This window comes from Pteropus alecto, unplaced genomic scaffold, assembly GCF_000325575.1.
Source record: "Pteropus alecto unplaced genomic scaffold, ASM32557v1 scaffold53, whole genome shotgun sequence".
In the NCBI taxonomy this organism is placed as follows: Eukaryota; Metazoa; Chordata; class Mammalia; order Chiroptera; family Pteropodidae; genus Pteropus; species Pteropus alecto.
The window spans coordinates 1,341,102-1,357,416 of record NW_006434366.1 but is presented as its reverse complement, the minus strand read 5'-3'; the positions used below and the strand labels follow the sequence as shown (position 1 = coordinate 1,357,416).

Here is a 16,315-nt window from a genome sequence, read left to right as displayed (position 1 = left end):
CCCAACTGGGTAGCTCCCTCGATCCTTTCTGTCTCTAGCAGAGGAAACAGGCAGGTGAGGTGAGGAGGGGTTCCAGCATGATAGGCCTTCCTCCATGCACAGGGGGCAGGTCCCATTACTTGAACTGGGACATGGTAACTGATGACTAGTTAGGAAGTGAGGTCAGTGGGACAGGGGACAGGGTCATAATTCTGGGGCCTTGCCTCCCCTCAGTTATCTCCTACCTTCTTGAGTCTCCTCGGGCATGATGCGGGTAGTCAGTCAGGGGGCCTGATGTCGGCTCCCGGGAGCAGGACAGGATGGAGGCAGCAACGGTTTCTCTGAGAGCCTGGGGAACGCCTGGCCACCTCCCAGCCTGGGCCTAAAATAGGCCTGAGCTCAGCCCACTGGGCTATATTTAGAGGAGACAGCTCTCAGCCATGCGAAGGGGCAGAGTGACCCACATGGGCCAGCGTGGACTATCGACCCAGTGATGGAGTGCAGGCAAGAGCATATCTCCCCTAGCGCATGTGCCTGGGGGCTTTCCTGGGGAGCCCTGCCACACCGATATACACATGGACCTCCGTGTCTTCATTCAGACAAGCCATGCTAGGTGGACCTCCAGCAATACCCCACATGGCAGCCAAGACATGCAAGGGGGTCCTGTGCATCGCCACTCCTCCACTCCACAAGACCCCCAACTCACAGCTGGGTTCGTTTCTCCAAGCAAATGTGGGAGAAGCACCCACCACTTTGTGACCTGCTGCCAAAGACTGAGAGTGATGGACAACTGGAACGCAGTGCCACGAGGGCTTACAGAGCCCTAAAAGGAGGCAGGCACCCTCATACATGCGAGCACCCGTGCTGGTCAGTGGAAGGCTGGTACTTCTATTACTAAGCCTGCGACCTTGCGTAAAGGACTGCCCCCTCTCTAACCTCAGTTTTTTCATCTGTAAATTAGAATAACAATGGTTCCTCCTTGGCATAGTACAGATGAGAATGGAAATACAACCATGTGTCTGAAGCACTCAGCTCAATGCACATAGATCACTAGGTCGTGTAAGGATGGATGCATGGCACCACTTATCCTTACCGGAGGGAGTGGTCCAGCTTAGGAGTGTCTGAAGCACTCAGCTCAATGCACATAGATCACACTAGGTCGTGTAAGGATGGATGCGTGGCACCACTTATCCTTACTGGAGGGAGTGGTCCAGCTTAGGGCCCACCCTCTGCGGTTAGACTTCCATGTCCCTTCTTCCCAAATGGGACAAAGCAAGACAGTGGGGCTCTGCTTCTTAAAACATCCCAAATCCATTACTCCACTTAGACTAGCCTCCTTCATGTTCCTCAAACACTGCCAGCTTGTGCCCACCTCAGGGCCCTTGCACTGGCTCCTCCCTCCTGCAATGCTCTGCCTCCAAATAGTCCCCATGGCTGGCTCCTTGTCATCTAGCTCAAATGTCACCCCTTCAGTGAGGCCTTCTGCTGACATTCTTTTCTACATAATCCAATTTTATTCATAGCACTTAGCCCAGAAATTATATTATTCAGAATGTATGTGCATGTCAGTATCCCCACAGGCCCTGCAGGATCCATGTCAGTCACCACGGCATCCTTAGAAGAAACTGAGGTCCTGAGAGTGCTAGCAGGTGTTCAAGGCCATACAGCAAGACCTAGGACCAGCAGTTGTCAGTTGCGCCCATTCCGGCTTCAGCTGATAACGTGTTTATTGCATTAGTACAGTCGGCCTGCCCCACCCCACCCTACCAGCCCAGCCTGTCACAGCTTTCTGCTTATTGCCCAAGGAGGAGGTCCTTCTCCCAGGATGGGCACTCCGAGCACCTCCCCCTCCCAAGTTGTTGCTCTGAAGCCCTGCTTCTCTGCCTCCTCCCAACCAGCCAGACCCTGTGCCTGGCCTGGGCCGCCCCTCCCGGGGCTACATTCAAGGGTTATCCTCTGTTAATAAATAAGCCGGGCGCGGCTGCCCCAAGTCCAGAGCCTCTGTCGGTGTCTCGGTTGGCCGGGGACCGCAGTAGGCCCGCCCCCTAGCTGCTGTCCGTCTCCCAGGGTCTGTCCGCCCCCTCTCCCGCCAGTCGTCTCATCACCCCAGTCCCCGGCGTGGGGACGGCCGAGTCACCAGTGGGCTATGCTGCGCGGCCCCCGCTCAGCGCGCGGCTCTGGGGCGTGCGTCCTCCGGTTGCGACCCTTCCTCCGCGACTCAGGGGGCTGTGGGTGCGCCGCAGGCTGCGGTCGACACATTCGCAGGGAGCTGGCGCCACCGCCACCCGGCTCCACCAGCTGCAGGAAGTCTCGGTACCAGAGCTTGGGGCCTGGCGGCGCGACGGGCACAGCCTCCTCGGTTCGGGCCAGCCTTTCCGCCTGCGCAGCACTCAGCACATGCAGCGCCAGACGACGCAGCGGCTGCGAAAAGCCCTGCTCCACGGCTGCGCACAGGTACGCGCCCGAGTCCCCGCGTCGCAGACCGCGCAGCAGCAGCCCCCGCGTGGTGCGCTCCGCGCGCTCCTCCGCCGGCACCTGCGGGCGGGGCGAGCGTGAAGCGGGGCAGCAGGGTCGGGAACACAGCTCCCAGGCCCCAGCGTGGGACAGGAGAGGCAAGGGTCAGTGGTGGCCTAGCAGGAGCGGCAAAGGTGCGCGCGCAGCTGCACGTTGGAAGGTTGGGTGCAAGGGGCCAGATGGTCTTCAAGTGGAAACCCGAACGGGGCGAGGTTCACCTGAATGCGAGGGGCGGGTCAGGTCCCTCAAGGGGCGGGGCGAGGGAGGGGTTTCTCTTGGGTGGGCGCGCGCGCGCGCGCGTGTCTCTGTGTGTGCGTGTTGCGGAAGGGCAATTCCGGAGACCTAGTTAGCCGGAACCGGACTTCTCCAGGATGTGGCGTACAGGTAAGGGACCAAATAGGACGTAAAAGGTCAGGGCGGGCGAAGCCTCACTGGGTGTGGCTAGACCTCTAATGTGGGGAGCAGGCCAGGGCCTTATTAGTCAGGGCGGGGCCTCTCCTAGATGTAGGGGACAGGACAAGGGCCTGGTTGGGAGAGCTCCCCGACCCAGGCTCACCGGGGTGCCAACTCCCTCCCCAGCGCGCTGGAAGGTCCACTCCACGTGTGCCTGCAGCGAGCGGGGCTCACACTCCAGGAAGGCGCTGCCGCCCTCCACACCGAACACCTTTCGCTCCAGTAGCGCGGGATGGGACGAGTCTGGGGGCAAGAAAAATGTCAGATTTAGGCCGGGCAGGTGTGGTGGGGTGTCTTCAAAGGCTGAGAGGTGGGGGCAGCTGGGGCACTCACCTCCAGAGCACAATGTACTGGGGTCGCCGTTCTTTATGTCTTGCCGCCGGAATCGCCTGGGCGGGGGCGAAGTGGGGGGGGGGGACATTGGAGCCTCCGTAAGCCCATCTTCTTTTAACCAGGGACTCCCTCCCAGGGGCCCGCCCTGACCCTGCCCACCTCTTGGCACTGGGCTGGAAGCGTGTGCACGCGGCTCCGTCCCAGGCGCAGTAGGGGTCACGCGCAAGGCAGCATTCGGCGCAGGCGTGGCCATGGGCAGCACAGCGGTGCAGTGGGATCTGGGCCACCGCGCTCCGTGAAGCTACGTACAGCTGGTGCTAGAGGGCATGAGGGGCTCCGGGCTGACCGAAGGTGGCCCTGTGCCCACCTCCCATTGGTCAGAGATCCCTTCCCCACTTGACATATGGGAACGCTGAGGTCTCAGGTCACACAGTCTAGTGAAGGCAGAGCCTATACTCAAACCCCGGGCTTCATACCACCAAGGGAGACATGGGGGTGGGAGTGCCTGGGCACCCTCTTGGTCCAGTCCACTCCTAAGACTTTTTGTCACTTACCCTCTTGGAGGAGATTTGCATGCTGGTGACAGCGGCAGAATCCTGAGAGAGAAGGGGCGCTGGGATCAGGGCCGAGCAGAGTGGGGGACTCCAAGTGCTGGGGGCTAGGCCTCACCTCAAACACGTGCAGCTCCTCCAGGAGCAGCGCCTCGGTGTTAGGCCTGCCACCCTTGGGGACCGAGATCACCTTCAGCACTGTGCCAACATCTGCAGGGATGAGAAGGGGTGAGTGACTCTTCGTGTTCCCTGACAGCTAGGGCCGGGAGTCTTCACTTCGGAGGCCTCCACCCTCAGCATGGTTGGGTCGGTGGAAAATGTGGGTCAGATCAGTCAGAGCAGCATCCAGAAGGAGGTAGGGGCACAGCCCAGGCAAAGGCCCAGAGAGGGGGCTGAACAAGAGGAACTTGCACTAACAGGCTAAAGGGCCCAGACTGGGTCTGGTGGGTGGTCACGGCAGGACCCTAACCTGTGCCGATGAAGAGGACGTCATAGTGTCCGTCAGCAGCTGCTACACGGTCTGCGGCAATCTGGGTAAAGGTGTACCCAGCACCCACTTGTAGGAAGAGAGGGCGCCCCCCCATGGGCAGGACGGAATTGTACATGAGGGGGTGGTTCCGGGCAAACTGGATGACGTCATCAGGAAAGTCCTTGGTGGAACTGAAGGTGCCAAAGGTCTTGCTGGGGCACTGGCGGGTGGGAGGGAAGCAAGACGGGGATGTGGGTGCGTGGGCCTTGTGGGCAGCTCTCCACAAGAAGCCTCTAGGGCTAGGGACCTGAAGAGAGTGTGTGTGTGTGTGTGTGTGTGTGTGTGTGTGTGTGTAGACAGAGCCCTGCCCTGGGAATCTGAGAGGAGACCCTGTCTTGACCTTTGAGGAGGAAGCGTGGCCTTCCCCTGAGGAGCCCTGTCTGATGGTGATGTCTTTTTCACCCATAACAAAAGAAACCACATTTACCAAAAAGACCTCAGGCCAAGTTCTCCACCACTGAGGCTTCCAGGGGGTTGTGGTGGGGGTTTCTGGGCTACATACCACTCCAGGCCGGGGGTAGGGGACGCGGCCCTGGTAGGACACCCACTGGTGCACGGGCCCCTCCTTGTGCGCAAAGGGTCCCAGGAAGGCCCGGCGCACGTCATTCATGCTGTACACACACACTGCAGAGCCCTGGAAGATGCCACTGCAGGCGAAGACATGAGTGAGTGACATGCCTAGCAGAACCCAGCCAGCCCCACAGAGCCACCTCCCACCTCACCTGGAAGTGGAGAAGACAGCGTAGAGCAGTGGGGTCCAGCGGTCCCTGGAGGACAGCAGGAACACGTCCTCTGCGGGGAAGGGGCCTAGTTGGAGGAGGCCGCACAGCCCCACAGGTGGGCCAGGCTCCAAGGTCTGTGCCTCTGCACTCCCCTCTCCCCATCCTCCACCCCTGGCACTCACGGAGCTGGTCAAAGTGTGTGTCGCCCTCCACGCCAGGCACAGAGCACACCAACCGCGCCTTCAGGAATGTGGTCCACTTGTTGACCAGGCTGCGCTGGCCGCCCACGTCATTCTACGAGGTCAATCAGAGAGGATGAGGAGCAAGGCCTTGATGGGCAAAGGAGCGGTGGGGGGGGCAGGGTCAACAGATGTGGCCCAGGGGCTCCTCACCCGGCAGATCTGGCCAACTCGGGACACTGTCAGGCGTCCCAGTGCTGGTGCAGCTTCCACCGCCAACTCACGGAAGAAGAAGTAGATCTTATCATCATCTGGGTTCTCACTCTCGGGAATCCAAAAGACCTTGACGAACTTGGGCTCTGGGCACAGTAGGAGGCGTGGGGTCAGTGAGGTCGAGGTCCTGGCCCTGCCCCCCGCTATAAGACTCACATGATGCCTCCCCTTCCTCACACAATAGCCTGTGGGACAGTATCTGATTACCCAGCCTCTAGGACCAAATTTAGATGGCACTCCATGTGAAAACTCCAAAGGATCAGGACCTGCGAGTCAAGGAGCAGCCACGAGAGGGCAGCAGAGACCGTGGCTACTGGGGCACGAAGGACGGGGGACCGCCCCCACTATTGGCAGCCCTCTCACCTTGCTGCGGACAGTTCGCCAGGCCAGAGGGCAAAGAAAGGAGGGAGATGGGGTATCTGGTTTTACCTTCGCTCAAGAATCTTGCTCTCTAGCAGGAAGCAGATGCCTCTGCTCCTCAGTTTCAAAATCTCTGCTGGGTCCCATCACTCTTAGAATAAACTACCTTGGCCCCTAACAGTCCAGGCCCCTTCTCATTGCTCCCTTCATGAATCTGTTCCTGTGCTTGTTCCCGCCCCAGGGCCTTCGCACTCATTATTTCTTCTGCCGGGAATGCTCTCCCCTCAGCTCTGCTGTGCTTCGGGAATTAGCTCACCCCTCTCCGCAGCAGAGTAGCCTCCTTTCCCCAGCCCTCCCACTGCCACTTCCCCTTCCTCTCAGTCCACTGGAATTGATGTTATCATGTATTTGTTAGGTCTGAACTCAAGGAGGGCATGGGCCATACCTGTCTCATCCCAGTGCCTAGCGCAGGCCCTGCCACATGGTAGTGCTTGGTGAGACCTGGCTGCACCCGCTGCTCACTTCCGTAACGCACCTTACTCAGCACCTGCCCTGCTGAGCAGAACGGCCCCCAGCCCCACCAGCCTTTCACCGTTGAGCCAGCGGGAGTCGTGTGGCTCTGTTCGGAGACTCGGACGCTGGCCCAGGCTGCGGAAGATGGTGAAGTCCCGGCCCATGAGGTCTGCGGCCACCCCTGAGTACAGCTCTTCCCCTGCAGACAGGGCAAGGGCTGCTCGGCCAAGCTGAAGGCTCTCAGCGGGGCGGAGGGAGGGGGACTGTGGAGCTCTGCGAGCTCTTGAAAAGTCAACGAGGCTGTGGAGGATCCCTGGGGCTCCAGGGAGGGTCTTGGGACTTTGTGAGGTTCTAGAGCCTCTGCGGGGGTCCAGGAGTTCTGCCGGGGCCCCAGCCTTCGGACTCACCCACCAGCACGGAGGCAGCTCGGTGCCTGGGGTCATAAGGACTCTTGCCCTTGCCGTCCTCCAGCCCTCGCAGGCCCAGGCGGAGCACGGGCTCCTGGGAGGTGGGGGAAGTCATGACTGCCGGTCCCCTCCCTACTCTCCCAGCCTCCCGCTCTGCCTGGATCTGGCCTTACCTCCAGCCGGTGGCCCACCTCCACAAACGCACAGGTTGGGTGGAAGGCCCCTGTGCCACAGGCCAGCAGGTGGGTACGGTTGTAAGCATGCAGCAGCTTCACGAAGTTCATGCACTCGGTCTAGTGGGCAGGCAGGGGCAGGGACGATGCGGCCTCCCCCAGGGTGGCGGCCTGAAGGGGTCCCAGCCCGCCAGTGGCACCCCCGCTCCTCCCTTTCTTCCGCATCAGCCCAAACAAGTACCCACATGGGCTCCTGGGATCTGGGTGCCGTTGGTGACCAGCCCGGCCTACCTCTCACCAGGACGGGTGCATGGGGAAGCAGAGGCCTACATTGATTGCCCCCTGTGACTCACAGGCCCCCAAGAAGAGTCACATGAGCCCCGACCCTGACTCATTACCTCCAGACTTCAGCCACCCCAACCCCCTGCCCCCATCCCCGCCAGAACAGGCAGGCCTCTGTTTTAGCACTGCCCTGTCTAGAGAGTGAGGGGCTGACCCTCCCGGCTCCCGCCCGCAGCCAACACTCACAGCGATGTCCTTCCCTGCCCAGTTGCACTCCTCTCGCCATTCCACAGGGGCCGGCCAGGCCAGCTACGGGAGAGCGGGGCGCGGGGCGGGGGAGCGGGTCAGGACCGCAGATGCTCTCTGTGCTAAGGATGTTCACCCAGGGGCCCCATCCCCGTGGGGCTCTCCAGGCCATGTTCCCCTGAGGCTGCGGGTCTCTGGCACCTTCTTGGCTCGCTTGCTGATGTTGTCCAGGCTGAGGGAGGCCAGGTGGTTCTCGGCACCCACAAACAGGCGTCCACGCTCCTCATCCACCAGCAACGCTTCGTAGCAGCAGGTCCTCGCTAGCCTGAAGGTCCGGAGACCATGCCGGGCCTGGAGCTCTGCAGGGAGGGGGCACTACTGAAGATTTGCCACCAGAAGCTTCTCCTGGGCCCTGCCTGTTGCCTGCCTCACAGGCCAAGATTGTACATGTGACCTGGCCCACACACATGTGAATTTACACACATGTGAGTTTATATTCGTAAAGGCGGGCCCACCCAGGTTCGAAGCTTCCAGGGTGGGCAGCGCAGCCACCCACCCCCCCAAGGGGAAGGCAGGTTGAGTTCCTCAGGCATGCTTGGACAAGCAGTGTCTCCAGGCAGGCACACTGGAGGGCAGGGTTCTGGGGGAGGCTGGGCATGTAAGGAAAGCGGAAACCCCAACCCCCAAATCAGGCTGAGGGTTCTCTGCCGCCCTGCCGCCAGCCTGAGCTGTGTGATGCCGCTGCCTAGTGCCCACCCTCCTGTGTAGGGGGTGTAGGAAGGGGGTTCTAATGGCCCCCACGCCTCAACTTCCCTGGGGGTAGGGGATGGAACAGAGGCAGGATCTGTTGCCATAGGGACAGAAGGGGTCCTTCTGAGAAAGCATGAGGAGAATGTGGAGGAGCATGTGGACAGAGGGGCTGGAGACTGAGGCCAGGACAGGGTTAACTGGAGATGGCTTAAGAGTGCTCCCAGTCCAAACCAGTTCAGGAGGTACACACGGGCGACAGCAAACACGGTGCCCCCTACCCACACTGGGCCGCATTCCTGTCCACCCTGAGCTGGGCCCTCCCGCCTGCCAGGTGCACCTACCTTGGAAGGAGAGGCGAAGGCGTGGGGGGCTGGGGGAGGCACCCCCCAGCACTGCTGTGTAGAGCAGGACCAGGCCCAGGATCATGGCGACGTCCTCAGCCCGCCCCATCCCGGCCCAGGGCGCTCAGGTTTCAGCAGGCATGTGTGGAGGAGCCTTGAGCCGCCCTGGACTCTGCCCCGGAATCTGGAAGAGAGAAGACGTGCAGTGAGGGCAAGGGGGGGAGACTAGGGGGGGAGTCCCCAGAGATCAAATTACAGCCCCTAGGGGAAAGAGGCTGGGGGGTCGCATTCTACTTCCGAGCCCTGCCTGGCCATAATCACAGACACACCCACGCTGGGCACACCCTCAGGGTCACCCCCACACTGGCAGGCACCCGCCCCACCACGTCACCCTCCCCAGTGACCCGCCCTCCCGTATACACACAGACATTAATTCACACACTCCGTGTGCCTATTTCATGCCAGCCTGGGACTCGGGCTGGGGACACTGGGGGAAACAGACACTGTCCCCCACTCATGCAGAAGTGGGCAGAGTGCCAACAAGGACTCACATTAGTGCATTTTAGAGGTCAAAACAAGTGGGTCATGGGAGTGAGAGCAACAGGAGGGGGTCAGGTCTCCGGAGGTGGCTGTGTACCCACAGGCCCACAGACAGACAGAGGCACCTTTGGGGCTGGAGCCAATGGTGTGACGCCTGTGAGCGTGAATGTTTCTGAGGGTCCCTTTGTGTGTCTGTATGGCACATGTGCGTGTTTAGTGTATACATGTCTGTGTGAGGCCATCTGGCGTGTGTTTATTACACATGTAGACATGTGGCACACATGCACACACACGGATGGCGTTATACGTATATCTGTGTAGTGTGTATGTCTTTGTGGTGTGCACGGTGTGCCCGTCTATGTGTGTCACGAGGTGTGCACCTGCAGATGTGTGTGCACAGGTAAGTGTGTGCGTGCGTCTGGACATGCAGGAGCAAAACCAACTGCAGTGTCAATCACTGCCTTCGACCCATTTTCCAGAGGGAGAAGTGCTGCCCAGGAGACCAGGGGCTGCTCCCACTCAGCTCCAACAGCCCCAGCTGGAGCTGGCCTCTCTCTCTCTCTCCACACCCCAGCGGGTGGAAGGAGCTGATCACACATAGAAATTCTGTGAACTGACTTCAGACCCAAGAGAAATCAAGTGGGAAGAGCCAAGGGCCTGAGGCAGCCTCTCCCCGAGCTGGGGGAGCTGCCCTTCTCCCGCCCTGGGCCTTTCCCACCCTTGCCCTCACCCTCAGGTTTCCCCATCATTGAGCCCCTCCATCTCTCTGAGCCAGAGCCCTTCCCTGGACCCCTCAGAAGGAGCCAGGCTCTGGCTGCAATGCCCACCGTCCTTGCCAGAGGCTGGCTGGGCAGGTGCTGGGCACAGGAGCCCTGGTGTGGGGCAAGGTCCTGGGGTGCAATGAAGCAAGGGGCACAGCGGCTGAGGCGCGTTCTGGACGGCTCCCCCCAAGCCCCTGCCCAGCTCCGCAGCTCCCAGCCCCCTCCCATGCTAGGACTCCCACCTCCCTCCTCCCCTCCCGCTGACACTTGCCGCTACCTCTTCTGGGCCCGTGAGGTCTGTGACGCCACAAAACACCCAGCTGCCTTCCCACAGGCCACCACGAACTCCGGCAGCGGCACCTCCCCACCCTAGTCTCTTCTCACCCTGAAGAAGGAGAGAAGCCTAGGGGCCGCAGGGCACCCTCTGACGGCTCCTTTAAGGAGCAGCCCCCGCCCCCACCAAGCCAGCCACCGCCCCACACACGCCGTCAAGTTTACGGGGCGGGCAGATCGGGTGACTGGGCAGGCAGCCGGGACCGCTGGAGATGGTGGCCTGCAGGAGTGGGGCAGGCACAAGGGAGGGGCGGGTAGGGAGGACCCCTTCCCCGTTGGGCCTCACGGCAATAGGGTGCCCAGAGCGGCGGTTCAGGAAGTGGGGCTGCCAGTCAAGGCAAAGGAGGAAGGAGCAATAGAGACCCCTCCAGCCCAGGAGGCTCTGCACAGCAGGCAGAGGGAACAGCTGGTGGGCACATCTCCCAGGGACTTGGGTTCCTCACCTGTCCTCCCACAGCTGGGGAGCTGATGGAGGGTAATAAGGGCCCAGTTACCACCTCAGTTCCCGAGAACCAGCTGGGATGGGAGGGTTGGAGGTCGGGGAGGGGGTTCTCAACTGGAGGTCCGATGGGCCCCCAGGACCCAGCCCCAGTCCTTCCTTACCACTTGGGCCGGTGTCTCTGACACCTGGCTGGCAGTGGTTGTGGTGGCGGGAGAGGAGGGTTAGAGAGGGGCAGGCAGGGCAATCAGCAGATGCCAGAGGCCCAGCAAGTCTCGCTGCACGGCAGGGCGTGGGCCCACGCAGATGCCCTGCCCTGACAGGCGTCCCGCATCTCTGCCGGGAGGTCAGGGGCACTCCGCGCGAGCTCTGTGACTCCAGTCTTTCTTCTAGGTTGAAGGTGGGAGGAAGTGCCCTGCCAAACACAGAACAAGGTGCCCGAGGGGGCGTCCGTCACAGACAGGACAGGGCTCCTACACTTTGGCAGGAGCCTCAGCTGGGAAGGGTTTGGGGACTTGGCTTGAAGCCGAGTCTGGTGGACACACAGTGTCTATACTGCCAGGGGTACTTCTTTGGAGGGGCTGAATGTTGGCAATGGCCAAGTGGGGACCTCAGGTCCCCCTGGGTGAACATGCCGGGGCTCAAGCATGGGCTTCCATCCCTCAATTCCTACAAAGGGCATCCTCCTGCACTGTCCCCAAGGCTGGTCAACAGCTTCTCAGGGGCCAGCGAGGGAGGCTGTGTGGCCACTTGAAGTGCACAGAGTTCTGCTGCCCATCTCCTGCCAAGTCCCTTGGAGTGGAACTGTCTGTGCCCAGCCAGGGTGGGGCTATGCTTCTTTCCTGAGCCTCAGGGGCTGGTGTGCCTGGCCTGGCCTGGCCTGGCTGGCTGGCAATGAAGGGTAGGGGTCAGTGGGAAGACCAGGGGCCTTGAGTAGAGGGAAGACCAGAGGCCTGAGCTCCTGGGCTTCTAGGATGCAGCCTCTTCCTCCTCCTAGGCCCTCTCGCCTTGGACCTGGGCAGCCTCCCCTGGCCCTATGCAAGCAAACAAAATTCTTTGGCTGTTTACAATTTTCCACCCAAGCAGCCAAGATCAGCAAGTGCCTTTGAGGTCCCCACCCACCCTTACTGTGCCCCCTACCTGCCCCCACTGCTTTTAGTTCTTCAGGCCCAGGGTCCCAGACTGTTTCAGTCTCCCCACCCCCACCACCAAGCTCAGTGACCATACTGAAAAATGGGACCAGGAACTCAAACACCAGCCACGGTGACTGGGCTGTCCCTGGAAGCCCTTTGCATTGCTTTCCTTCCTTCAGATGTGTCTCCCTGGAGCAGGAAGGGGGATCCCCGGCGGGGAACTCAAGTTGTTCCTGTCCCCACAAGGTATCCTTTCTGCTTCTCGGGTCCCAGTGTCTGCCAGGCCCTGGGTGGGGGCGTCATGGAGACCGCACTCTCTGAGCAGAGTCATTGACTGCGTGGGTCACCGTGGGCTCTGGAAGTCCCCAAGGATTCTGGCATCAGGCAGCTTGGGTCTGGGTCCCGACAGAATGAGACAACCCAGGGGAGGCAGCTGGGGTCCTTAGCTGGGGTCTCTACCCCTGTCTGCACTAGGGCTACCCAGGATCCTGGGCCTTCATCCTCTGCCAGGGGACCCACGGGTAAAGGCCTGCTGCCTGGGCTCCTGCCCTGATGCTGCATGTCAGTGGCACAGCCTGCCAAAGCCTCAGCTTTTCCTTCTGGAAGTAACTAGATTGTTGTGCCAAGTCCCAGCACCTGGCTCCCCACCACTCATCACCACCTGGGCCTGCCCCCTGCACCCTGCCTGGACCCTGGGCGGTGCGGCTGGGACCAGACATCCATCTGAGGAGAGCTGCAGCCAATCCTCCCAGTACCCAGCCTGGGCTGGGTCACCTTGGCTCCCAACTCACACCTGCTTTAGCCATCAAGGCTGGTGGCTCCAGCTTTCTCCATTCTGGCCACGTGGGTACTAGGACCTGCTGCTTGTGGACTTAGGCATGGGGGGCCCAAGGCGGTGGGAAGTGGGCTGAGAGAGAACCTAACCAAGACTTAACTTCTCTGACACTCTGCCACCCAGCGGGGGGGATGTCCCGGGAAAGGGTCTATCGAGGTACTACTCCCCACCCGCCCCCAGCCTGGCCTCCATGCTCCCAGGGGACCCCTGGCCCACCTTTTTGGAAAGATCAGCTCCTCCCTTCCTTGCCTGTTCCCCTTCCCTTCTGAGGGCCATGTCAGAGCTGAGGTGGTGGGGCTGAGGGCGGGGCCACCAGGAACCCGGGGCCTCTGGCTGTGGCCCTGCCCCCACCGGTTCCGCCCGCCCCTGCCCTCCGCCTCCTGCGCATTCCTCCCTGGCTGAGGTCAGCCCCTCTGGGATGGGGCAGCCCCCCCTAGCAGCCACATCACAGCTCTTCACTCACTCCTGTTTTCCTCATTGCCCAGCGGGGGGGGACGAAGGGGGGAGGCTATGGGTGGGGCCTCCCTCTCCGCTTCTTCTCCACAGCCTGGGGGAGGGGGCAGAACAGTGCCAGGAATGCTGCAAAAGCGGACTCCGGTGGCCCCTATGCTCATTAACATAATTTAACAATGTTACACTCCTCAGTGTGCTGTAGGGGGGCTCCAGATGCTCTGGCAGGTGTGTAGGGGGGTGCCCAGGGATCAACCCCCTAGTAGCCGCGGAGGGGCGGGGCTGAATCCTGACACCTCCGCTTCCCAGCTGTGTGTCCCTAGCGGGAACGGAACCTCTCAGATCGTTCTCTTCACTAGTCCTGCGGTTGTAAATGGGAGCCTGGGCAGGTCTGGCACATGAGGGGGGTGGGGGGTGCACAGGTATGTACTCTCTTCGCCACCTCCGCGATGGATATCCTGCAGCATCCAAGCCTGGCGGCCTCGAGGGAAACCCTTCCCTACCGCCTCTTCCAGTCGGGCTTGGTGGAGCCCTCCTCAGGCTCAGCTCCCCTCTCCTGTCCCCTTCCCTCCCCTGCCACTCCCCTACACCCTCTCCAGGGCCCCCAGCACAGTGACGCCCCTGATGCTCCACCTGAACCTCCTTCCCTCCTCTGCCCTTGGAGACCCCTTGATCTTCTCTCGAATCCCCTCTAGCAGTGCCCAAGCCCATGCCCCTCCTCCCACTGCAGCCTGACCCCTGACCCCTTTACCTTACCCCTGAAGCTGTGTCCCTAGGGTCTTTCTGCCACCTCCTACTCTGGAGGCTTCCCTTTTGGGGCTTGGGGGTTCCTGGCATTTACACCAGCCCTACCTAACTCAGCCCTGGCCTGCCCGCCAGTGCTCTAGCCACCCCACTGTCGGGAGGCAGCAGCTTTCTTCACCAGGACTTGGCTCGGGCTGTGTCCTCCAGCCCTTACGCCTACCACTCTGCCACCGGCTGGACTCTTCACCGTTCATTATCCATTTCTCCGTATCACTTTCTTCATGAAGCCCCAGATGCCTATAACACTAGGCTCAAGCCTCTGCAGGGCTCTGGGTTCCCCAGCAGCTGTCAACCCCGTCATGGGGGCCCCAGGACCCGGCAGAGGACGGGCAGGGGGCGGCAGGAGATCGAGTGCCTGCAGGAAGCCTTTCCATCTACCTGGGCCTGTTGTGCCTTGGAAGGGATGAGGGACTGATAGAGAAGGAACACCTCAGGCCTCTCCTTGACCCTGAACCAGCCCCTCAAGCTTTCACTTCCTCCACCCACGACAAGGTCAGAAAGCAGAGTCAGTGGCTTCCCATTGATGTCAAACTGATTTTTCTCGTAACCAAGATCACCTGTGGAGCTATAGCTCATGCGAGAAGAAAAACTAAGGCAGGGAGGAGAGAGAGAGACCTCTGCTCCCTGGGACACTGGTCCTTATCACTGGATGATTAACTGAGGAGCTGAGTTGCTGACAGGCATGGACACACTTGCTGTCACACATAGCCCAGCTGGTTTGAGGCCTTCCATGGGTTTGTAGCAGGGGCTAGCTGGTCCAAGGAGGTTTGAGGGAATGTACAACCCCATGGAAGGGATGAAGGCCCCTGGAATCTCTCTTCAGGACAACAGACACAGACAGGATTGGGGTCAGTTGTTTGGGAGTGGACCTGGACCCAGAACTCAGCCAAAAGAAGCTTCAGTTATGTTCTTGCCCTCTCCCTGAATCCCAGGATAACTTGGACCTGGCTGGCCATGCCACGAGCTGGTGTTTGCAATCAGAGTTTGGATCCTCCACCTTGGTGGCTGGCTTGGCACTTCGAGCCTCTGGGGGTGGCATGATTCTGAGGGGCTCTGAGGGAAATCGGAGGTTTTCCTGACATCAGGAGGACTCATGGAACTCCCCTGGAACATGGTGACAGCTTCCTCCAGGACTAGGCAATTCCTGCAGCCTCAGGGGCCCCAGTTCTAATGGGGGGGCTCCCTCCCCATTCTCCAGCTGCCATCTGGGCCTCTACCTGCCTCTTGGGGGCGGGGGGAGTCTGGGCCAGGGGAGCTGGTGAGTGACTGCCTGGCTCCTCACCAGAGGGTCTCCGTACACCATCCTCTTCAGGCATCTCTGACTCAGAGCTTGTCTCTTTCTCTCTTCCCCATCCCCAAATGGATTAAAAATCCCAAGGCTGTGAGCACGTCAGTAGCCTGAGCAGCTATTTGGGAGTGGGGTGGGCCCTCTGGGAGGTGGATCAGCCTTAGAGTTGTCCCCACTGGCTGGAGACAGTCTACCTCATTTCAGGGACACATAGGCTTGGTCTGGGAGCAGACACATAGCCTGGGTCCCTTGCCTAGCTCTGCCTGTCGAAGGGTCCCGGGCCTCATGGCTGCAGCTGGCATTGGGTGGGGCCAGGAAGATGGGCCTTCTTAGGCTAGAAGAGCTCTGGGGGACACAGGGGCAGGGAGCACTGAATCTCTACCTCTGTTTACCCAGTTGCTCCCAGGGATGACCGAAGTCCAGCTCTGGACAGCTCCAGGCAGTGGGGGATCCCCAGCAGTCAACCTCATGGAGTCCCTCCTGTTAGTGTACAGGACACCTGAGAAGCCCCCCTTCCTGCCACCTCCCCAATGGCTGGGAATTTCCCAACAGCCAAAGACAAGGAGGAATTGAGAGGCCGCCCCCGCCAATGCTGGGACAATGGAGCCTTATGCCCTCGAAATCAGAGCAGGGGCAGGAAGGCCAAGGGCAGGTGGGGGCCTGGTCGTCTGCACCCAGGGAAGCCCTGCTTGCCAGAACCCCACCCAGAACCGCTGCCAAGCCGGGTACAAGGGGGTCCTGGCCAGAATCCTGCATGGCCCACCCAGGGTGCATCAGGCAGACAATGCCGGCCCCTCAATGGCCCCTCTGTGTAAGGTTCCCTCAGGAGGAAAGGAAGGAACCATCTCCGGTGCCTGCTTCCTGCTGGGCAGGCATCACAACTGGGGGGCATTGGTGCCCCTCCCGCATATCTGGGGCCCAGTGGGGCCCAGACCTGACTGGCGTTGGGCGAGGGGTCCTGTTCTTGTCATCGGCCCTCAGTCCTCGAGGCAGGAAAGGCCTGGGGAACTGGGGGGGAGACAGGGGCTGGGGGGCGTTTATCTCCTTCCGATGCGGCCGCTGCAGCCTCTCATCTCCTGCCAGCACTCGGGGCCAGGGCCTCTAGAAGACTAGCAGGTGTGCGGAGG

At 60.9% G+C, this 16,315-nt stretch overlaps 1 protein-coding gene across 3 annotated transcripts; it reads right to left on the bottom strand.

Moving 5' to 3' along the window:
- Positions 1–1,473: 1,473 nt before the first annotated feature.
- On the bottom strand, positions 1,474–12,949 carry SEMA3B (semaphorin 3B). Of its 3 annotated transcripts, XM_025044819.1 has the most exons (19): positions 12,863–12,949; positions 10,843–11,093; positions 8,606–8,789; positions 7,716–7,873; positions 7,515–7,577; positions 6,987–7,106; positions 6,814–6,907; positions 6,486–6,605; positions 5,474–5,619; positions 5,264–5,375; positions 5,082–5,151; positions 4,862–5,006; positions 4,300–4,519; positions 3,949–4,040; positions 3,834–3,875; positions 3,439–3,596; positions 3,280–3,335; positions 3,050–3,189; positions 1,474–2,514 (listed from the first exon to the last, which is right to left on the bottom strand). In XM_025044819.1, the coding sequence occupies exons 3-19, from the start codon at positions 8,712–8,714 to the stop codon at positions 2,113–2,115; spliced, it is 2,247 nt and encodes a 748-aa protein (XP_024900587.1). In that variant the 5' UTR covers positions 8,715–8,789; positions 10,843–11,093; positions 12,863–12,949; the 3' UTR covers positions 1,474–2,112. The 3 variants fall into 3 exon arrangements, with proteins under 3 accessions (XP_024900587.1, XP_006909186.1, XP_024900588.1); XM_006909124.3 differs by lacking the exon at positions 10,843–11,093; XM_025044820.1 differs by lacking the exons at positions 7,515–7,577; positions 7,716–7,873; positions 8,606–8,789; positions 10,843–11,093; positions 12,863–12,949 and adding an exon at positions 7,232–7,401.
- Between the last annotated feature and the right edge of the window lie 3,366 nt (positions 12,950–16,315).